Source organism: Equus asinus, chromosome 17 (assembly GCF_041296235.1).
Source record: "Equus asinus isolate D_3611 breed Donkey chromosome 17, EquAss-T2T_v2, whole genome shotgun sequence".
Lineage (NCBI taxonomy): Eukaryota > Metazoa > Chordata > Mammalia > Perissodactyla > Equidae > Equus > Equus asinus.
Genome location: NC_091806.1, coordinates 19,701,691 through 19,726,136, shown reverse-complemented (window position 1 = coordinate 19,726,136; position 24,446 = coordinate 19,701,691). Strand labels below are relative to the sequence as shown.

At 35.7% G+C, this 24,446-nt stretch overlaps 1 protein-coding gene across 2 annotated transcripts in view; it reads left to right on the top strand.

Annotated features, from left to right (window-relative positions):
- Nucleotides 1–24,446, top strand: part of LOC123282355 (ubiquitin carboxyl-terminal hydrolase 25-like) — a 56,570-nt gene that overhangs the window by 14,442 nt on the left and 17,682 nt on the right. For both annotated transcript variants that reach the window (XM_070487741.1, XM_070487740.1), the window contains exons 4-5: nt 7,148–7,271; nt 18,266–18,428. In XM_070487741.1, the coding sequence (XP_070343842.1) occupies nt 7,148–7,271; nt 18,266–18,428 (287 nt within the window). The remainder of the gene's footprint in view (nt 1–7,147; nt 7,272–18,265; nt 18,429–24,446) is intronic.

Sequence of the window (24,446 nt, the reverse complement as noted above, 5' to 3'; positions counted from 1 at the left end):
CACCCCCCACATTTGTTAAACAAGTAACTTCAGATAGAAAAAAATTAATGCCATGAAAGTTAAATCTCTTTTTCCGTAGAGATTTCTAATGTAGAAAACTGTTTTGATGATTCACTGAAAGTTAAGGTTAAGCTTAAAAATGAGATTCTACAATGCTCTGAAAGTTACTTGTAAATGATTGCATGCAATTAGGCTTACGTTCTATTACAATGTTCTGTAGAATGACTTGTATAACTTTGTGAGTTTTCTTTAATTTTAGGGAAGAATGGTAGCCATGGACCTTTGTACTTTTTGTTGACTCATATAGAATGTTAACTTTAATTTTTTTTCACAATTTTAGTTTGAAAACATAGTAAAGTTGATGACAGAATTCCCAAATGGCTCCTTTGCTATTCACTTTGCCTTCTTACCAATGCTGCCATTATAATTTTAGCAGGAATTATTAAAAACAGAACAAGACCATTTGGAGCTGAGCTGTTCAACATAGTTGCCAACGGGCACATGTGACAACTTAGATTTAAATATAAATTAAAATTAAATAATATTAAAATTCAGTTCCTATGTTGCACTAGACACATTTTAAATGCTCAGTAGTAGGCAGATGTGGCTAGTGGTCACCCTACTGGACAGCGCAGATAATAGTACATTTCCATCATCATAGAAAGTTCTAGTGGAGAGCACTGTTGTAGAGAACCTGAATTCCGCAGTAAGAAGATTAGAAAAGTAGGAACATCTTAAGAGAGCTGACTGAGGGCAGAGGAGAATGGGAGAGTCAGGTAGGAAACACAATTTACATTATTTATGTCTTCTTGATTTTAAGTATTCTTTTAACGTGATACCTTATTCTATTTGTCCTTTGACTTACTAGAAAAAATTTTATATGGATAAAGCCTATGTTCTTAAGTCTTCTAGTTAGTGCCACTATGAAGATGACTCACTAATTTTTATCTCTATTCCATAGTCTAGATATCAACCTTTATTTGCTTAACAAATATTTATTGATTGCCTAATATGTATTAGATAGGTTTTTAGGCCATTAGAAAAAACACAAAGTGTCAGTTTATATAGGGGGAAGACAGACAGTAAGCAATAAATAAATAATGTCAGGCAGTGGTAAGTTCATGAAGAACAAGAGAGCAAGGTCAAGGGACAGATGGTGACAGGGTTGCGGTTGTAGGTCAGGCATGGGATATGCTATTTTAGATAGAGGATCCGTCAGGGAATGTTTCTTGGATGAGGTCACATTTATACAGATACCTGAGTGAAGTGAGGGAGGGAAGCTCGTGGATGTCTGAGGGAAATGCATCCCAGGCTGGGGCCTCCAGGCAGGAGTATATTTGGCTCAGGAGATGAATAGGGAGGACGTCACTGTGGCTGAAGCAGAATGAGTGAGGGCGAGAATGGTAGTATTCTCCCTTCTCAGCTCCTGCTGACCATCCCTGTGTTCGTATTTGCCTTTCTCTCTTAAGGGCATCCCCATCCTTCTGGGGACCCAGTGATTTTATTTTGTATTAAAGGTTTAGTTTTTTTTACTGCTCTTCATAATCTCCCAAGTCAGCCATTTAGTCTGCAGTTCTATGAGTTTTTGTCTGCGTACTTTTCCTTTAGTTGCTCCTGCCCTGATACATATTCTTACTACAACTCTTCTCCAACTGTTGTTCAACACTTAACCTCCTCACTCCCAAAACAGAGTTCTTTCTGCTCATATCATTCCCCTGCCTAGAGATCTTCGCTGGTGGTAAATATAAATGTGGTTATATAAAAAAGTGTTTCACCTATGCCTGGGCTTATGTAAATAAGGAAAGCAAGGAAAATCACTTTCTTCTAAAGTCAAAATCTCTGCATATATTGTAGTTCAATTAGATTATGGGCTAAGTGGATTTCTTTTGAACTAACTTGGAAGGCTTTTGTCATTTCATACACTGTCTTCATGGGAAAATGAGTTATGAGTTGTAAACAATGCATACAGTTAAAGTCTGCTTCATTGACCAGTTGATGATTGCCTGTATTTCAGATTTAGCAGAAAAATGTTTGGTAGTTGGTATTTAAGTTTTACTCAAATGCTAACTCTTTGGAATGTACAAGATTTTTTTAGGTTGAGTGTTATGTTTTGGTATATATACTTGTGACCTTACAGAAAAAATGTTTTAATTTGAGCAGTCTTGAACATGTTGAAGATTCCTGTTCATAGGCTTTTGTAATGTGTGATTTTCTACACTGGTATCCAACTAACACTAACATGCTTGTGCCCTTGAGTTGTGTTCACACTAATACTAGAGGGAGGGTTGGTTAAAACAAAGTTTGAGTGTTTTGCCAAGGTCCTCGCTTGGTACAGATATAAAAATATTTATAACACTTTGGTATTTGGATGGGATTTTTGCATAGGCTCAACTTTTATTTAGTTTGGCCAATTAGAAATTGTTTCCGCCAAGTTTATTCTATGTTCCTTTTTGAGTGTGAGCGTGTAAGAAAATCACAGAGGGCTAGTTTTCATTGTGAAATTGATAGTTCATTACGTGTTTTTGGAAGTCATTCCCCTAACTCCAGAAAAAGAAGAAATTCAGGTTTTACCATTCTAGTGAAATAGCATTTTATTTTCTTAATATGTGGTTTTAAAATCTTATCTGTATTTAGTATGCGAGTAAGTTATAATAGTCTTTCACGATTGCTGTATTGTTCTAAAATATCTTCTGGAAAGAAGAGGATTTATGGAGTAATGGGAACATCCTGGAAAAAATTATGATAATTATAGTGAAGCTACAAATAATAAATAAACTTTCTCCACTGCTTAAAGGAAAAAGTCTCAGCTTTTCAGTTAAGGACCAATAACTTCTCGCCAACCAACCTTTCTAGCATCAAAGGCTACTATTGCTTGTTTCTTCCTCTGCCCTCACTCAATACTTCTGACACCAGATATGTGAGTTTTTACCCCACACCCGACCAATTTTCTGATACCAGCTGAGTGTCCTGCAATTCAGTTCAATTCTGACACTACCTGGAGTTGGTATCGGATCCCACAGGTTAAGGGCTCAGTTGCACACAACTGCCTCCACCTAAGATGCCAGTTACAAGTAATGGGTTCCCAGGTTACTCACACTTCTCTCTGACTGGGCTACAAATTGAGGGTTCCCATGACCCCCTCCTCAAGTTTGATAATTTGTTACAGTCGCTCACAGAACTCAGGGAAATACATTTACCTGTTTATTATATAGTAAAGAATATGATAACGGATACAGATGGATAGCCAGATGAAGAGATGCATAGGGCAAGGTCTGGAAGGGTCCTGAGTGCAGGAGCCTCCGTCTCATGGATTTGGGTACGCCACCCTCCCACCATGTGGATATGTCACTAACCTAGGAGCTCTCAGAGCCCTGTACTTCAGGGATTTCTATGGAGACTTCATCAGGTGGGCTTGATTGATTATTAATTTAATTTCCAGCCTCTCTCTCCTTCCCAGAGGATGGGAGATGAGGCTCAAAGTTCCAAGCTTCTAATCATGGTTTGGTTTTTCTGGTGATCAGTGCCCACCCTGAAGCTATACAGGAGGCCACCAAGAGTCGTCTCATGAGAACAAAAGATGCTCCTATCACCCAGGAAGTTCCAAGTGATTTAGAAGCTCTGTGTCAGGATCCAGGGTCAAAGACCGAAGATGCTAGAAGCGTCTTTATGGCTTACCTTGCTCTTTGAATGGATTGTTTACCTATGCATGATTTTGTAATACTGTGCATTGGTAATTTGGAAAAGATTTCCTTCCAAATCTTGGAAGAATGTCTGCATCATAAAACAAATTAAAATTGTCAATATCACCTGATTTCACCAGAAATCCTTTAAGTATTGGGGAAATATCAAGCTCATAATGGTAGAAACAAGTTTTCCAAAATTCTGATTTTTGCTTGAAAATTCTGTGTTAATCATTGTCAACAAATGCTGTCATTCATTCTCCCTCATGTGACAGGTTCACTTTATTTTCGAGAAAACATCTGTCAAATACTCAAGTCTGCATAATCATAGTTTGTGGTTTGTCAGTTGTTCTTTCAAGTAAAAATAGTGTTCCATGAAAAAAAATCAGTTCAGTTTGCAACTCAAGCGTTGCACTTGTGTTTTTTCTTTAGCAACAGTGTGCTTTGGATATACAGCAGAAGTACTGTGCATACTTCTTATTTGTCATGTAGAATTAAAAGAAAATTTAAATCAGTATTTGAGATTTAATAAAATTGATTTTTCCCTTTTTATCAAGGACTTAAGAGAAACTGGCTTTTTCTTTTTTGAGTAACGAGTGTGCCTATTTGTGAGTAATAACAATGAATTGCTCACACAACTTGGTGCCACTGCCTTGATTTGTGTGCTAAGATGCAGCAGTTTAATGCATTGTTGTTTCGTATCATCAGTGCCAATATGACCACGGTAGAAAAGGCAGATAAAACCTTAATATTATTATGAGAATATATTTTACTTAAAGACCTCCTTTCCCTCATAGGGCCATAGGGGATCCCTGAGGATCCATGGACTCCACTTGGAGAACTGCTGCTGTGGAGGAAAGCCCACTGGATTTAATAGAAGACTTAAATTTGAAGTCTCGCCGCCATTTTTTATTCTTATGATGATATACTTCATTTCTCACAATGTCAGTTATCTGTCTCTTGTATCAGATAGAGTTAAAAATATCTTGCCTTGTGTTTTGCTTTTGTGTTGCTTGAGTTACAATTGATAAATTATGAAAAAGCTCTAAGTTTAAGTTGTTGCTATTTCTGAGTGAGTTTCTGCCTTAGCTGGTTTGGTTTACTTGTCAGTCACGAAACAGTAAACACTCTAGATAGTTTCATAGAAGAAATTTAATCCAGAGGATTAGGTTCTTAAAGAAATCACTGGAAGCACTGGAGAGAGGATCTCTAGCTCAGCTTTCAGAAATGACTCCTGGATTCTTGTGGGACTCGCCAGCCAGGGAAGCTCTCCCTCTGCCACAATCAGGAGGGTAGTGAGTGAGTGAATCAGGAGGCTGCCTCTGGGACTCCTGGGTTCAAGAACATGCTTCTGTAGCTGCAGCCCAGAGAAGAATAAGCATCCAAGATTAGGTAACTGCCGCTGAGCTCTGCCCGGACATTGGAATGCAGAGTCTAGTTGCCGCTTCTACTCTTATCTCTTGACATCCCTGAAGCTGGAAATTGGACACTGGAATGCCACTGTGGAACAACCCACATCTCTTCAGTCATGCTGGAGAGAACAGCCAAAAGCAGCAGGAGTAGGGCTTCCCCCTCACTCTGCCTTCCAAAGCTCATGTTAGTGCATCCAGTTGGTGGAACCTAAATTTTATCCAGAACCTTAACTGCCCATGAATTGGGAAAATAGATTTGTTTGTATCTTTTAATCTTTCCAGCTTCTATAGTTGAATAAAGCATACTTGGAGGATGAGAGAATGGAGTCTGAGGGCTAATTGATCATATCCCCAAAACCTGTTTTTCTGCTGCTTGGTGATTTTCAAATTGTTTCCCTTACTTCCATTATTCTCTCTTTACTCACCTCTATTCTAGTCATTATTTAATGACCAAGGTAGTTCTCATTTTCATAAGGCCATTTCATCCCTCTCTAGTCCTGACTTCTGCTTCATCAATATTTAAGTTGTTATACCCCGGTGACACCCATGTTCAGCCGTGGTCGACCTGTACTTAGGTCTTGTAAGCCGGACTCAGAAAGCCTTTGGCCTGCTGATAGATCTAGGCATGCTCCATCGTTTCAGTTACCTTGCTATGTGTTCTACATTTTACTTGACTGAATTTTTTTGGACCCTACTTACTACATTTTTGTGAGGTTTTATTATACTTTCTAAGAACATTAAAAAAAAATCTTCCATGGCCAGTTATTATTTCTAATATTTTTAATATCCTTGTAAGCTACCCTTTGGAGAAAAAGTGTGGATAACAATAGAAATAGGCCAATATATATTATTTATTTCTTATTAAGTGTGGAATATTCTTTTCTAGCCTCTGTATGTAACCCTATAGCTAGATGGTAAAATGCAAGCATCTTATCTCCCATCACCTACTCCTTTTTGTTTGTCTCCCTTTTATAAAATTCTAGGATTACAATGAAAAAAAATTAGTTTTTAACATGTCTCAAATACAAATAAATGAAAGGAATACAAAACTTGTCCAAAATACCCAGAAGCAAAATCCCAACCACACAAAGATAAGGTAATAACAGATATGGTTTTTTCTTTCTCATCATATTGTTTTATAATCCCCTACTTGGCAACATATTATGGTTCTTACCATTGTTTAAACAATAATGTGAGTATTATTGGCATCTTTTGGGTTAAGGAAATTGATGAATATCTACTGGGAAATTGGTTAAAAAGTGTTTTTTCTGTAGGTGGTAATAGTTGTAGCCTTTATTCTTTGGAAAAAGAATACTTATAGCATCAAAACTATTTTCTTTGCTTAGTGTATTTCTTTTTGTGAAATGCAAACATTTTTAAATTAAAATTATTTAGTAAACTGAATGATTATTAAATAATTCAGACGGTAGAGAAGTGTTTGAAATAGAAAGTGAGAGATCCTTACACTTCCTCCTCCATAACCCTCTTCATCAAACTTAACCACTGTTGACAATTTGGCACATTCTTCCAGACTTTAAAACAATGTGTATATAAACGTATATATATCTACGGTCAGTTAGTTTCTGAAACATAATTTTTGAGAGCTCAGTTGTTAATTATTATACTTTGATAGACAACGTCTAGGTGGTATTGTGGATGAACTGTAACGTGTGTATATTTGGATTAACTTCCAAAAGCGTAAATGTAAATGTTTAATTATGTTAATTTCAAATTTGTTTGGTAAAGAAATTTTTTAGCAGTCTTCCTGCTTATTATATACTTTTAATCAGGGACTTCATAGTAAATATTGTTTCCTCTGTAATGAAAAATATTTATGCCCTTATTGCTTTTAGCTATATTTTACAGAGAGGAACATTGTTTCGAAGTATGTTCCATTTAAAATGTTTGTATTCTCTTCAGAAAGGATCTTATAGAGAATTATGTTGGTGCTGACTTTGGTTTGAAAGGGTATAGTGGGTGTAAAATCTCCATGATAAGAATTACCTTTCATTCTGTTTGACTTTTCATTTTGAGAAAGTTAGTTTTGCTTTTCAGATGTGATTGATCTCACTGGAGATGATAAAGATGATCTTCAGAGAGCAATTGCCTTGAGTTTGGCGGAATCAAACAGGGCGTTCAGGGAGACTGGAATGACTGATGAGGAGCAAGCCATTAGCAGGTAAAAACCTAATTTATATAAAGTGGATATAAGTTCTGTTTATAATAGAAATAATAATTGGCTTTAATTAATTTCAAGAGGCATAAAATATACTTTGTTATTCTAAATAAATTATGAATATATTTCAGTATTTTTTTTATATTTTATGTAACCAAAATTTTCATTTTCTAGTTCCAATTGCGTTTGAAGCTTAGATTTTTAGGACTTTGGAGTGGCATTATGGGCACTAAATTTAGGTGTATTTTCAATGTTTCTCTGATTTTTTTTTTTCCTCCTAATCCGTTTTGGATACATCGTCCAATTCAATTTATAGTCGTTTATAGAAGGCGTCTGCAAACATTTTCCTGTAAAAGGCCAATGGTAAATATTTTAGGCTTTGTTGACCATATGGTTTCTGTTGCAGTTACTCAGTCTGGTGTTGTAGTATAAAAGCAGTTATAGATAATACATTATTTAATGAGTGTGGCTGTGGTCCAGTAAATCCTGATTTACAAAAATAGGCTGCCAGCTGGATTTGGTCCATGGGCTGCAGTTTACCAACCTCTGATCTATAATATGGTAGTATGTTTATAGGGGTTTTTTTTTTTTTTTTAAAGAATTAGGCAAGATTCTAAGAGATGTGATAAAATGCATCTTTTGATTTAATAAGGAAAACTTTTTAGTTTAAAGCAATTTGATCTACTGAAGGATCAAATAAATAAATTTGATTTTATCACAAAAGAATGTTGACTAAAAAAAACCTTAAATTATAACTAGCTGCAGTCATGTGCTGCATAATGAAATTGTGGTCAGTGATGGACCGCATATATGATGGTGGTCCCATCAGATTAGTACCATATACCCTAGGTGTGTAGGAGGCTATACCATCTAGGTTTGTGTAAGTACTGTCTAGGATGCTCACACGATGGCGAAATCACCTAATGATGCATTTTTCAGAATGTATCCCTGTCGTTAAGTGACGCATGACTGTGTAATCTTCTAAACAACTCTTTGCAAGCAGTGATAACTCTGGCTTACTGAAGAAGAACTATATCTTTTAAGAGGTTAAATGATTTTCCAAAGGTACACAGCTAAGATGGGTCTTATGACTCCAGTGTTCTTTTCTCTGTAGCAGAGTTGTTTGGTAGCAGAATGTGCCAGCTTCCTCACATAATTTCCCTTGGCACAGTATCAATAGTATATGTCTTTCTAAGTAATCTGAGATTACTGTATTGTAGGAGTTGTCTCAAAATGCTATGTTTAGCAAAGGCACATAATTTTTATTAGTAATACTTTTTAATGTTTTTAAATGATACTTCGGAAAGTACTTTTTAAGACGTTATTTTAAGATGGAAAGACAATTAAAATTCATTATTCTCTTTCATTGCAGTTAATAGTATTTAACACCAGTAATTTTAAATGAAAGCCAAAAATACATAAACTATCTTTAGACATTTTAGTTAGGCTTATTTTGTAAAGGATTTGGAGAAATTATAAAATTAGGTTTTGTCTTAAAGAAATAGATTGGAATGAAATAATTATCTTGAATATTATAAAACTTGACAGTACTTCAGCTTTGTTGAGAAATATTTGAATCATGAAATCCATGAGTTGGATTTCATATTTAAGGGGAATGATCTATTATGTAAAAAAGAGGTTATAAAACAGAATATATACTGTGTTACAAATATTATTTTAAAGAGTGTACTTTTTATGAATTTATAGTAGTATATAAATTTTAAAAACTCTGGAAGCTTATATACCAAAGGGTATCAGTAGTTTTATATTATGTGTTTTCTCATTAAAAGAACATGTACTAATTAATTAGATAATAAACAGTAGAAATAACTTAAAAGTTAAGGGATTAAAACTATTCCTAATCTGTTACTAAGTTCAATGTATATGTTATATATTGTTTTAGATACTTATCTTTGTCCAAATGGAAAAGAAAATAAGATACTGCTCTTTTTTATTCTTGGTCTTTTACATTTTAATGTACTTTTAAAATAGTATATATTTTATAAATACTTTTATTGTAGATAACATTACAGAGATTTGGCATAGTGTAATATGCTGTAAAATTTTACATAAAATTATACTCTGTAGAAGTAAAAAGTCATATTAATTTACTGTTGCTAAATGTTATTTTTTTGTTATGTGTAAGTTTTATAATTTACAGTTAACAGTGTCAAATGCAAAATAGGCAGTTAATAAGCACATATGTAAATCACATTGTATCAGTAAAAAGGAAATGTCAGGATTCTAGCTAAACATTTAGCAAAGATGTGTTTGTTTCTATGGGTTTTATTAAGGCTTGGAAGTCTAAATTCGAAAGGGAAAATGATGCAAATTATATGTCATGCTTAAAAGTAAATTTAACTACTTGTTCGTTACCCAAGTTCATATGACAAAATCTTGCCAAAAGAAAATCCTAGAATCATCTGACTGTGGTTATATTTCAATAGATATACTTTAATATGAATTCACACAATTGTAATACTACATTATTATGTATAATTAGATGAGATAAAGCCTATTTTTTATATCTTACAATCCTGTGTTTAGGCATTCATAAATTTCATGGTAAAATTTTTTATGTTGAACATCTTGGAAGTGTAATTCTTAATATAATTACTCCTTAATGTCTGCATTGGATGTATTATATTATAGTTATCTCTTGGTTGTCATTGCTTAGATAGAGAACAAGTAGAGTATGGTTAGTTGAAATTTACTAATGAGCTACATTGGGACTGGTTTGTGTCTCTGGCATATTTCTTGTGAAAATGGCTTGCCTCGTGAAATGACTTTGAACTAGCTGGATAGAAGGTAGGGCTAGGTTCTAGTTAAAACCGTTACAAAAAACACATCTCCAACTATTTCAAGAAATATAGTAGACTAAGACACATTTTCTAGTGGAAGCAACCAGAATTTTGTGTTGTTTCTGTTGGATATAAAATATTGTAAAATTTTACTGAAATCAGGGTGAAAGCAGGAACCCAAAGAAGTAAGTTCAGCACACTGAAAGTCAGTTTTTGACATGATAATATTTGCTTGTATATAAATTGGCTTATGTGTATAAACTTCAGTTATGATATCCTTGTTGAATGTGGAAGAAATAAGTCAAAGAACATTGTGTATGGTAAGGATCTTTAATAGGAGATCTTGCCCCTTATTAAGTTGTTTGTCAAAGGGTGACATATTCACAATAAGGGTAAATCAGAAGTATCCCCGTCTTTCAGAACTCCTAGAGCACTGCAAAGATGGTTACCTTGGCTCTGAAGGGTGCTGTTGGAGGTGATGAGACTTGCCCCTGAGAAGTTGTACCATGTTTTGCAGCTAATTTGTGTCACTTCAATGGTCCAATAAATACCGACTTGGGAATTTAGTTTTAAATGGTGTTGGATTTGTGTTGTCCATAGGTCCTGGCAGAATCAAAAATGCGTTCTCTCTCTAGGAAGTTGTCTTTATCCTTGGCCTCAAAGAATCCCCTGCAGTAACTTTAGAAGTTCTGCAAGTTCCACTAGTCAAAATTACCAAGCATAATTGGAAAAAAGTCACTGTGAGAATCAGCAAAAATAATAGGCAGCAAAAATGCACTCATGTGTTTAGATATGGTGATCGATAGAACTATACTTTAGCTTTTAAAGGAGACAAGAAATGCTTGAAAATATGCCCTGACGAATTTGAAAAAGAACTGAAAATATATTCTGAAAATGAAAACCAGAATTACTGTAGTAAAAAAAAATGTACAGGACCTAGGTTTAATAGCAGATTGGATGTAGTTAAAGGACATATTAGTAGACTGGAAGATATGTGAGGAGAAATTATCCAACTTCTAAGACAGCTAAAAGGATGGAAAATATGGAGAAGAAAGTGAGTAGGTCTAACACACATTAATTGGTGTTACACACGCGGAGAGGAGAGAGTGGGTTAGGCAAAATTTAAAGAGAGAATCACTGAGAATTTTTCAGAAGTGAAAAGATAACCTGTAATTTCATGAGGCCCAACAAATCGCAGTCAGGAAAATTAAAAGAAACCGTTACGCAGATTCATTATAGTGTTAGTCCAGAGCACTTAAGACTGAGAAAATCTTGGGCCAGCCCTGGTGGCCTAGGGGCTAATTTTGGTGTGCTCCTCTGTGGCGGCCTGAGTTCAGTTCCCAGCTGTGAACCTACATCACTCCTCTGTCAGTGGCCATGCTGTGGTGGAGGCTTACATACAAAAAGAAGAAGATTGGCGACAGACTTTAGCCCAGGGTGAATCTTCCACAGCAGAAAAGAAGGAAAAAAGGAAAAGACTAAGAAAATCTTAAAAGTTTTCAGAGAAGAAAGGTGGAATTATCCTAAAGTTAGTGACAAATGAAACAAATTGACGCAGCAATAAGACGCATGAAAATAATAAAATGGTTTTCAAAAATGAATGGAAAGAAAATAACTGCCAGAATTTTATACTCTGAAACTGTGTGGGGTAGTCTCACCAAGGCACTTTTCTTTGTGACTAAGGTTTCAAGGGCAGTTCTGAAAGACAAAGATTATTACTATCCCTCCTGTTTCTATGTTTCCTACACCCCTAGACGTGGGGTGCTTCTATTGCCTCCCCTGCCACAAAATCTGTGTGTCCCAGTAATTTTACCTTTTTTCCCAGTAATTTCCTACTTGTACCTGACTTTTCCTCCAGAAGGGCAGGTACAAGAGGAACAAAGACATTTTTATAAAATTAACACGGACTCGTTGTGCCTCCCACTTTGCCACTGTAGGGGAACTAGGTGAGCAGTGTACTCAACCAAATAGTGGTTATCTTCGCATTCTAAGACCACTCAGTTCAACACAGAAATCCAGGTATCTGAACTGGAGTTAAGTCTGGGAGCCTCCTGGAGGGTTTACCAACCAGGACGGCCTAGAGTTGCCCTTTGGAGAAAGAAAAGAGCATCATATCCAGGAATGGTTAGGGTAGAATTCTGAATTTTTAAGTTGGTCTCCATAACTCCTCTCATTTTCATTCTGATCATTACCTGGGAAGCAGCTGTGAGGGGGAGCTTCCCTAAGAATATGTGTGGAACAGGAGTAAGTGAGGGAGGCAATTACAGCCTTTTTAAAGTTGATTTATGAGGAGAATTCTAATGCTCAACAATACCAGTTGTCTGGATGATAGGGAGCATAGGAGGTCCATTGACTGCTTTGACTATCATTCCTTTTTGAGTGTTTTTTATGGTAAGAGGTACACCAGTGTCAGATTACAAGTGGTCTGGAATGGTTGAAAATATGAAGCATATTAGTTCTAAGGGCCAGAGTTGCCTGATCAGACTGGAACAGCACGAGTGTCACTTGAAAAAGTGTCAACAACACTGAAGTACCACTGATAGTCCTAAGAAGGATTGGGGCAGGAGGGGGCTGTTCAAAGGTTTGATATAGTCAGTCTGCCAGGAGTGGGCAGCCACACCCCATGCAATGTGGCCTCCTTCACCATGAGAGAAACAGGTCAACTTTTGGCAGGAGTCACATGGCTGACATGCAGTGGTAGCTTCTATGTTAGAAACAGAGAGTCCCTTAAATGGTACTTAGTATATGATTGTGGACATGTTGCTGTGGTGGATGTGATGATAGATTGAAGCAATGGTGGCGATCTGGGTAGTGCAAGCTCGAAAGTCATCTCATTAGAGAACAGGCACCGCTGTATATCCATCACAATGGCTAAAATTAAAAAGACTGACAATACCAAGTGTTGAGCATGTAGAGCAACTGGAACTGTCATAGACTGTTGGTAGGAATGAATAATGGCATAACCACTTTGGGAAACTGGGAATTTCTAATGAATTTCAACACATACTGTGCTAGGACTTAGCATTTCCACTCCTAGGTGTGGACCCTTGAGAAAGGAGTGTAGAGTAGCTTTATTCATAATAACTAAAAACTGAGCGACCAAATATAAGAACAGAATAGTAAACAATGGGTGGTATATTCACACAATGGAATAGTAAGCAATATAATGGAAAACATTTTCCTGGTACTGGCAAAAATGTGGAGGAATCCTCAAAGCAAAATGCTGAGTGAAAGAAATTGACATAAAAGAGTAACTGCTGTGTGATTCCGTTTACGTGATGTTTAAGGACAGGCAGAACTAATTTATGGTGATAGAAGTCAGGATGGTGATTATTGAGGGATGGAGAAGCCGGCACTGTTGGCTGAAAAAGGGCATGAGAGGCTTTGCTGGAATAATGGAAATTTTCTATATTTTCATCTGTGGTGGTCACATGGGTGTATACATATCTAGAAAAATTTCACTGAACTGTCCATTTAAGATTTCTGTATCTTATTATATGTAAATTATCCCTAAAGTACTCCTACCAAGGAAAAAAGAATATTTAGCTATGTTGATTAATAATCAATATAAAAAGATTATATTTCTATGCATAAGAAAGAATGAGAAAGTGAAATTTTAAAAGCTACCATTTAAAACACATAAAACTATTAAAGACCAGGAATAAATCTAATAAGAAATGTGCAAATACTCCAAGAAAATTGTTAAATATCATTGAGACACATTAGTGAATATGTAATGATTGGAAATATAGTCTATTTCACAAATTGGAGGACCGAACGTTGTAAAACTGATCAGTTCTCCTTAAATTGACTTAGAGTTTAGTGTGATCTAATCAAAATACCAATAGGTTTTTTTTTTCTTTTAAGACTGGCACCTGTGCCAACATCTGTTGCCAATCTTTTTTTCCTTCCCCCAAAACCTCTAGTGCATGGTTGTATATTCTAGTTGTGGCATGTGGGACACCGTCTCAGCATGGCCTGATGAGTGGTGCCGTGTCCTTGCCCAGGATCCGAACTGGCGAAACCCTGGGCTGCTAAAGTGGAGCGCGGGAACTTAACCGCTCAGCCCCAGGCCAGGTCCCGCAATAGGTTTTTTTGAAGGCAGTCAACAAGATGATTCCCTCCACTCTCTTTCTCTCCTTCTCTCCCTCACTTCCTGCTTTTTTCTTTTCTTTTTGGATGATCTATACAGCTTAAATGATAATACTTGTTTTCCAGTGAGTATGCTGCTTCCCCAAAATGGACTTAGATAATCTAAAGTGGAATGTTTTCAAGATTACTGCTATAATTCGGTTTAAATAACAGTACAAAACAAAGTAAAACAAGCAAACCCTCCCCCCCCCCCCAATCACTGCAATAAAATTTCACTGGGAAGGTGAACATTTACCCTAAGTTCTCTGAACATTCAGTATGGGAGAAAAAGAGACACAAAACATTTTGTCGTCTTTTTCTATTGCTGAATGCCATGGTCATGACCAGTGTTGGGAAGATAAGAAAGCAGGTGATGTGTAGGGGGTTTGGTTTTTGATTGTGGCTTTTGGGGTTGCCTCTCTGGGCATTTTGTTATGAGCTGTTTCTGAGCTCTCTGAGATTTGCATTGTTTTTTGTTTTTCCTTTTTTTCTCTCTCTCTCCTGGCAGCTTTAATGCCTAGAATATAGTTATTGCATACTCTTTACTAGTTTAAAGCCTGGCTGGTATCACTGGCTTTAGTCTGGTGAGTCCAGGGTAGGGACCCTTATGTAGAAATTGGCGTTATAGAAAGTTTATGTTCATTAAACCAGTACTGGACTATAGAAGGGGTCAAGGGCTTGGGAATAGAGTAATATTTAGCTGGAGATGGGCTTTAGCTAAAAAATAAGAGAGGTATAGCATCATCTAACATCTTAATCATCCATTTACTTTAAACACTCGTTTAGCCCCTATATTTATCATGTAAGCTCTAGCGAAGAAACAGATGTGTGTTTCTACCCTCCACATGCTAATGGGAGAGACTGAGTAATTAATAAATATTTTTGGTGCAGTGTAATAGATGTGTTTGTAAAGTCCTTCATGATCCTGGAGGAGGCGGTAGGAGGAAACCCACTGAAGCATGTTGTAAGTCCCTGGTGATACAAAACTGAATGAGTTGTAAGCTCTAAATCAAGGAGATCACAAAGTCATGGCATTCTTTCATCCACTGTCTTTTAGTACCATAATTTCACCATATGGTGTGGCTAAGGAATTTATAATAAACCTATTTCTTGAACACCTATACTTTTGTGATAATGAATGATATTTACCATATGACAGAATTGAGTTATATGAATAATTATATGTACACATATACACACAAAATATAATTTAGGAAATGGATATTCTTTTATTTTTGTATCTTAGGTAACTTTGAGCAGCAATGAGCATGTATCTCTTGAGTCCTAATCAAACAGTTATTACAGTTTGTACCTAATTTTACCTCTGTAAAAAAGGGTACATAGGAATGCTGGGGAGATGGTATCTTCAATTTATATCCTTGACCTTCTTTCCCTTCCCACTTGCTTTGAGGAATAGTATAACAAACAGTACAGGCAAGCTACTTGGTCCTAGGAAGGACATTTGAGGCCATACATTCTCCCAGTCCTACGGGGAGAGATTAGGCAAGGGAACCAAAAAGTTGACGTAAGTTAGCTCATTCCATTAATGTAATGTTTAACGTACAAATTTGTGTGTAAACATACAAATCAAGAGGTGTATTTTCTGTGTAGGAGGGGGCAGAAAAGGAGGGTGAGGGAATTGATTGCATCAAAACATTAAAAAAAACCTTCCTGGATTTTAGTAATCTTAACCAGATCTAGAATAAGAAGAATATCATTATCTCAGGGCAGTCTGGATTGTAGATTTGGGTTGGGTCGTTGACATTTGTGGGCAATATGAGACCTAGTTTAAGTCAATCTGGTCTTGAGGCTGAATTTCCTTTTGTTATTACTTCGTGTGACTCATATATGCATTTTAATTTTTGCAGATTGGGTGTATTTTGTAGAAATTAGGTATTCTCATGTTTTTTATAACAAATGTCTATGTGACCCATTGCCTGGTCGTTATGATGGATGTGATCTGGTCTGTTGACATTATTAAGGGTTCATTTCTTAGTGGTATTTTATTATAATAGTAGGTTAAAAATATGTAATGGTAGAGGTTTATCCACCAGGAGATTCAGGATTGAGTGTAGTTTTCCTAGACTTTTGACCAGTTTATACTTTTACAGTATGTTGTAGAATCCTCCTTTTAAATGGTGATTGTACATGCCCGCAGGTGCTGGTCAATTGCCGGATGCCTCTTCTCTCTCTTGTGTATGACCTCTGGCACTAATTCTTCTTTCCTGTTTGTGGTATTGTTGCTTCTTCCCCCAGAACTCATTGCTTGTTTTTGTTCATTCATCTTGAATTGCCAAGATACAAATAAGATCCCTTTATTTAAACTTCTAAATGTACATGTGCATTACAAAAGGAACAAAACTTTCAAATGAAAACACTCCCGTTTGTGAAAGTCAATAAGAAATTAAATATACCTTTCTATATACAGCAGTCTTTGTGTTACATATACGTTTTGCATACTGTTAACTTTTCTCTTTTGAGCATAACCTAGTTGCTTTGTACATAATCCACTGTATTATTGCTATTGTTTTGTATTATCCTGAACTGTGCAGTTGAACAGTAGGAAGCCTCTCAAGTTGGCTCTGACTTTTTATCTTCCCTTAGGTTCTTGAAAACTTGCTTTCTGGCCACAGTGGGATGTTCTAGATAAATTCTGATTTTCTTCTGACCCAATTTATCTACCTAAATACCTTCCAAGAAATTCTGGTATACTTTAGTAGTAAATAGTTTAAGAGAAAAAGCCCAGGGGTGGAGGGCGCATGTGAGAGTTAGTTTTGGGGCAGAGAATACTGCTGCTAATGATGGATCACACTTAAAAGTGACAGAGGTGTAACCTGTTTATTTTTAAGTATATAAGGTTACTTTGACCTTTACATTTTAACAACTGTTGTTGTTACTTACTTTCTTTTAGTATGTGGTTTCGTTGTGTCCCAAAGAAAGACTTTATTCTATTTTCACATAAGTTATTTTAAGTAATGATGATTTGGAGTCCTATTACATTGTGTCTAATGTCATGTTGCAAATACTGCAGTGAGAGCTAATACAACAATTCACTTTTTCCCCATCATTAAGAAACATAGCTATATTATTTTGACATTGATCTAGTCGGGCAAAATCTTGAGCATAAAGATGATGTAGCACGAATGAGATTATCTCAGGAAGCCAAAAAATTGGAAAAACTCATTCTTGCTGAGGTTTTTGTAATTAACATAAAATGGGTTAAGACACCTGAATATTACTTAAGGCTTATTTAGAACACTAAGTAACACATGTCTTGAGCAGGCAGTTTTCCAGCATGTAATTTCTTGCTTAAGAGCAAGAAAAACGTCATTGAGCAAAGTAGCATTACTCTTGCTGCGTTTAGATATATTTAAGATATTCTGTAGGCTGAGTTTATTTTCAGGAGGTTAGCCTTTTATTATTCTGACGTGTAGATATTTGTTTCACTAGATTTTTCGCTAGGCAAACTTTTGGGTGAAGAAGTGAACACTAAGTATTCTCTGCCTTTATTTAACTGTCATAGAGTCATAGATATCTAGAACTGAAAAGAATCCCAGAGTTTACGTTATTTAACATTTTTTATAGGCAAGGAAATTAATGGTCAGAGGAGTAAAAGTGTAGTTTGTCCAGTTTTTGATGTTTTCTTGATGACTCAAAGTAATTGTTATAAAAACGAGTCATTATGTTATATTTTAAATATATACTTTAATAAAGTGATTACTCAGAAAACTTGTCTAGGTGCTATATTCCTGGTACTAAACTTGTAATTGGTTGACATAATTTAACATACTTTCTATATTATGTAACATTGTCTTTTTGTGTTTGAAATTTCATTTTTCTGAGGAAAACTGCATGTCTCTTGATCTGTTGGCATTGCCGCTGCTATATTCTTAAAGAAAGCTAACCTCTACTTGAGTAAAGTTGGCATTAAATATTACTTCCTCAAATACGTTATCCAGAGCTTAAGTAATTAAAATAGTTAGTTTGTGATATGCTATTTCCTACGGTACGGCACTAGATTAATACTTTATTTTTTTTTTCATCATTTTCTCCCCATGGCTTAAGAGTTCTTGAAGCCAGCATAGCGGAAAATAAAGCCTGTTTGAAGAGGACACCTACGGAGGTTTGGAGGGATTCTCGAAACCCTTACGATAGAAAAAGGCAGGACAAAGCTCCTGTTGGACTAAAGAATGTGGGTAATACTTGCTGGTTTAGTGCTGTTATTCAGGTAAGGGTCTTTTTGCAGATCTGATTTGGTGGGCACGATAGCAATAGAAACTGGCTTGGGGTTGTGTTTCTTTTAAGTTGTATACTTGAAACATAACTGCAGGCTAAGTTTTAATATGCCTTTCTATCTAATAAACTAGTTTGGGGATTGCAGTATTCCCCACCCCACTCTGTTCCTTCTCCCGGTATGGAGTTTTAACACTAGAGTACTATCTGTGCTTTATTTGAAATTATTTTGAATTAATTTCTCCTCCTTCCCGGCTAAGAATTGTTGTCAGAATGTAAAGAAAATATTTTTGTATGTCTTGCAAATTAAGGGAAGGATGTAACCAAGATGTGAAATTAGAACTGCTTTTTTTGTGATTAGATTTATTTGTATATAATGGAAAGTGTTATTCATAGAATTATAGTCATTTAAATACTATTTTTAATACAAGGAAGCATTTCATTTGAGGAGGGTATAGATTGGCAGATAATTCTCAATGTATAGGTGAAAATGATGTAAAGAATAAATATTGATGAATCAAGAATAACACATGTTCCTTCTAACTTGGGAAGCCCTTAATGGAATGTTTTTTGAGCCCCTTATTCTAAAATGAAAAATCTTTGTATGCATAGATATCTGTCCTCTTCTCAATTTTAACTAATTTTCTTTTCTTTTTTTTCTTACTCTTTTATGTGATGACTATTGTCATAATTCTTTACCATTCTCAGTTAGACATTAATAAGGTTATTAGATTGCAAAACCTTAACAATCTCCTTAATCTATGAATAATAACCCTTTAGGAAAATTAATATTTATGTTTATTTTGCTAATACAGTAGAATTGTAGCTTATTAATTAGTGTTCCTGATGAGTACTTTTTAAATCATTAGATGTAGGGGCCGGCCCAGTGGCACAATGGTTAAGTGCGCATGTTCTGCTTCTCGGCGGCCCAGGCTTCGCCGGTTTGGATCCCGAGTGCAGACATGGCACCACTTGGCAAAAGCCATGCTGTGGTAGGCGTCCCACATGTAAAGTAGAAGAAGATGGGCATGGATGTCAGCCTTCCTCAGCAAAAAGAGAAGGATTGGCAGTAGTTAGCTCAGGGCTAACCTTCCTCAAAATCAATCAATCAATCAATCAATCAATAATAAAATCATTGGATGTCTGTGCCACTTCTTTTTATATTAAAAGTATCTCTTCATTTGTAGCTTTCCAAACCTGTATGTATGACAGTGTAAATTTTCATGTGATATTAAAGCAGCTAACTTGGTTATGTAGTTCATTTTCTATAAGGTTAATTGTGTTCTGTAGGATATTAATTTGTAATTTTACCATTTTTTCCACTTCAGTGTAATAAATTTCAACCTTTTCCCCCACTTTTTTTGCTTCTGGCACATGATACCGTGCAATTTGAATTCCTTTAGCTTTCTGGATTTATGCCTCACTCTTCAATATACTATGGTAAACACTAGTTAGCATGTAGTATGTATGTATATTTCTTTTCCAAGCTATTGAAATATTAAGGAATACCTGGATTAACCTAAATCTGTAATAATAGCTTTGTTCCTAGGCTTGATTGCACATTAATTATTCACTTACATCCCAACAATATCTAACATTTTCTTTGCTATCTTAGAGTCTCTTCGATCTTCCTGATAGGCTATCTTGCTTTACTTTACTTGCACTATTAGTAAGGGGTTTTACATTTCACTGTCCAATCTAAATTTTATAATTTAGACATCATTTTAAAATATGAAGCTCACTATGAAGGCTGTGATCTGAGTGTTCATGAATATGCTTCGCTGCCTCTATTTGGACAAGTGGATGCTATCTCTGCACTATTATGGCCAATAAGTGAGGCTCATTGATTAGACGCTTCTCTTAGAAAACTTTAAGAAGAAAGAAAGTACTTGGAAATAATCAATATTTGTTTGTTAGAAGAGGAGTTCTTTATTTTTCCACAGCGTATTGTAAGAGGCCTGTTTGAAATGATAACTAAATTACTATTAATAGGTATGGGGATCATAACTTATCATTTTCATAGGTTAAACTCCTCTCATATCTTAATTCAAATTTGAATCAGTTGTTTATCTATTTCTATCTTAAGTGTTATTTGCTGACCTTAGATTTTGCTTTACATTTCAAATTTTTGGTGTTTTTTTGGTAGAGAGCAGAATGAACTAGAAAAATCGCTTGTTTTCAAAATTTGAAGTAATTTTACTAATTTTTAAGTTTTATCTTAGATGAGTGGCTACTTAACTGGTAGCATGGCTTTACCACACTCCTAACATAGGCAAGTATAAGGTTTTCGGAATTACTTATTTTTTCTTTTGGAGAGATTTAGACACCTAGGAGAAGTAACCTGTAACCTTAAAAAATTTGAGTTATAGTGAATTATTAAGATATTGACTTGGGGATTTGGAAAAAAATGTTAAGCGTCAAATTTTGGAAAATTGTGGACGGGAAAAAATTTGTCTGAAGATCACTTCGTGGTTTTTTTTTTTTCCTTACTATAATTATTCTATTTTAAGTAGTTTTTTATTTTCATCTCTAGTAATAAAAACTTTTTGTTTTTTCATTTTCTGACATTATTCCTTAATTCCATAGACATAATCTGAGATATAACAGTTTATCATCATAATTGGAACTTCTCACTTATGAAAGAAAAGTTGGGCAGGAAGTCTGTATTAGTGTTGGAAGTGTTTTATTATATTTTCCAAAGTGAGTTGGAGCTTGTTCAAACTGTGACGTAAATGTACTATAAAGTTTCAATTACAAAATTTCTCAGGGATGGAATTTACTTAGTTGGCAGGACTTGCAGGAAGCAACTGGGATTCTTTTCCTTCTAAGTATATCTACCAATTATAGAAGGTTACTGAGATTATAAACTGCTAACTTTGGAGTAGGTAGTGGGAGTAGGCTACAAAAGGTAGAGCTTTATTGTACTTGTTCTTTTAGCTATTGGGACCGATAATTTGGGAGAAAAGTGGTAGAGTATCAGAAAGGGATTATAAGAGGCAAAGAGAAGATTTTACAGAGAATAGCTTAAATAGTCTTTTGGATGCTAGCAATATTAGCCTGACTGTCTTTAGATTGAGCATCGACCCCTTACCTAGTCAGGACTGTTTTAATCCTGTTCAAATGAATTTTTATGTAAAAAGTACTAAGTGGGGCTACTTTCTCCACTAGGGTATCCGTGAATGAGGTAGTTGTTTAGAGGTATGTATTCTCCTCTCTCTCTAGTTTGGAGTGTAATCCGTAGATTCTCAGGATGATCCTTAGCACCTTTCCTATTTGGATGCTTCTGAGATGCTCAGAAGTAAGGTGCTCATGCTTCTCAGTTTGCCTGGTACAGTCCAGTTTATTCCTCTTGTAGATCCACTAGTGCCTATTAATTAGTCATAAAGCCCTCTTTCATCCTTGGATAATGAAGGATATGGTCACCCTACTCATAAATCATGTAACTACAGGTTGACTAAAATACAAGCATCCTGAGGGCAGAGAACATATCTTCTAGGTTATTGTTCTATACCAGTATACAGCACAGTGTCTGACACATTGGAGGAGCCTTTTAAGTAATTATTGAATGAGTGAGTGAATGAACCAAAAAGGACCATATATTATTTATGGTGGAATTGAAGACTTTAATTGCTTCTATCACCCTAATGCTGTATGGGATTGAAAAGATGTGGCAAGTTTTCAGAAAATCTCAGGATATCATTTAACATGTTTATTCACATGACTTGCTCTTATCTCTTTAATCTTCATCAAAGAACGTAAGTACATAGTTCAAACAGAAAACCAAAACCCCATAGCAATAAAAGGCTTACAGGGAAAACAACAGTAATCAGCCTCAATCCTCCCTATCTCATACTCCTTAAAGGCAACTACAGCCACTTCCAGCTGTTTCTCCTATCTCATTTTTCTAAATGACATGCCTTCCTGCTGAGAAGAATGAGGATTTAGCTCTTTCATTTCAGCTACCTAGAATTGCCTTTCCTTTCATCTCCCAACATAACTTATATTACAAGTTAAAAATAGTCAGTAGTGTTGATGTTTTCTGTGACTTTACATATTACACTGATTTACTACGACTACCCCTTTGAAATCTTTTGTTTTCCTGGAATTGTCAATTGCCATTATTTTTCCTTTCTGTTTTCTATATACTTGTTCTTAAAACTTTCTATATGCTCCAACATCTCTGTTATGGTCTTATCAATAATATGTTTTATTTGCTCGAACATATTAGATCCATTTTTAGGGGGGTTGGGGGAGTACTTTCCCACAGAAGATTGCCCTGCCTCAAATCCAGACTGGATTGTGATTCTTTTTGTTTTAAGCACTGTTGCTGGCTTTCCAGAAGCAGGTCTAGAGAAAGGGGATCCGGGAAGGGTCGATTGGGGCTCAGTTGGCGAGTTTTTACTTAATCCTCCTGTGTGTAGCCCAGAATCTCATGCCCTCTCCTACCATGGCACACACTGCGACTGATTTTCCTGAACCTCAGTCACTTAAGTTCAGTTATATCCAAAGACTAAACTTTCTGTATCCCACGCACGGAGGGAGTAGTTGTCTGATCTTCTGGGTCTGGGAAGGACAGAGGGACTTAATTGCTCTGTATCCAGACTTTCATCTTGTAATCAGGCCATCTACGTTTAGTCCCTACCTTACCTTGAAACTTACGTGGTACCATTTCATTTTTTTTTAAATCTACCAAGGAGAATTTATCTTGCTTCTCCTTGGTATCCTCCATTACAGACAGTTGATACCTTCCTTTGCTCTCTTGTCATTATTCTTTTTGTTTTCCACAAATTGTTTGAATTCTCATCTCTCATAGCTCTCTGCTGTTAGCAGGAGTTTAGCCAAAGTCCATTTCGGCAAGTGCTCTTCAGAATTCACATTTTAGCTTTAGACTGAATGAAAGGATACTTGTTTTCAGTGTGCATCAATCATAAACACAATTTAGGCAGTAGTGATATTTACCCTTTCCCACCCCTTTTGGAGGAATATGTTGACCACTACTATTATGACTGTGATTTAGAGTACAGAGTGTTTTGGACTTAAAAAAGTTAATCTCTATGATTTGTGTGATGGTCACAAGTTCTACTTCGGGTGATAAGTTGTTAGGTTGTTCTAGACCAGCTTCTTGATCATATTTTCCTGGACTGCAAAACAAAACAAAACGAAAACAAAAACAGCTTTTTGAAGACATCACATAACCCTAAAGCAGTGAGTAATTTTGAGGCTAAGCTTTGAGAAAACAAGAGGTTCAGAGAGTAAGCTTCACATTTTGGGCTGATTTTATTCTCGAGGCAATTCCAGAAATAGTTCTGAATGGCTGGGAAACTAAGCAAAGTTTTGCACAGATTTAGAGCCCTAGTAAACACCTCAGACTTTCAGTTAGAATTATAAAGGGCTGGAACCTAGGATTAACTGAGACCCGAAAATAAAGCGTGCTTTATGGTTTCTGAATTCCACCTTCATCTCAGAATTGATTGGATGAAATTTGTCTTGGATTGCAAATGGCCTCACTCTTGCTTTCTGCCAGAAGCAAATGTAAATTCTTTTGGAAGATAATATCATCATTGAATTTTCTCCAGTTCGTCGTGTATAATGTCTAGCACTCACATCAGCTGTAATCAGTCATATCAGCAAATAAGATGTGTCTAAAAATTAATAGAAAATAATGGGCAATAGAAATATGCCTACAGGAAAACCTGAAAATTGAATTGATATAATAACTATTAATATGCTCAAGGAATTAAAAACCAGAATGAGGATTTTTTTCTTGATTTTTTTTTTTTATTTTATTGAGGTCTAACTGGCTTTTAACATTGTGTAAATTTCCGGTTTTCCATTATTATATTTCAGTTTTTGTATAGATTGCATTGTGCTCACCACCAATAGTCTAGTTTTTATCCATCACCATTCACATGTGCCCCTTTACCCATTTTGCCTGCCCCCTATCCGCTTTTCCTCTGGTAACTGCTAATCTGTTCTCCTTATCTATGTGTGTGTTTGTTTCAGATTGAGAATT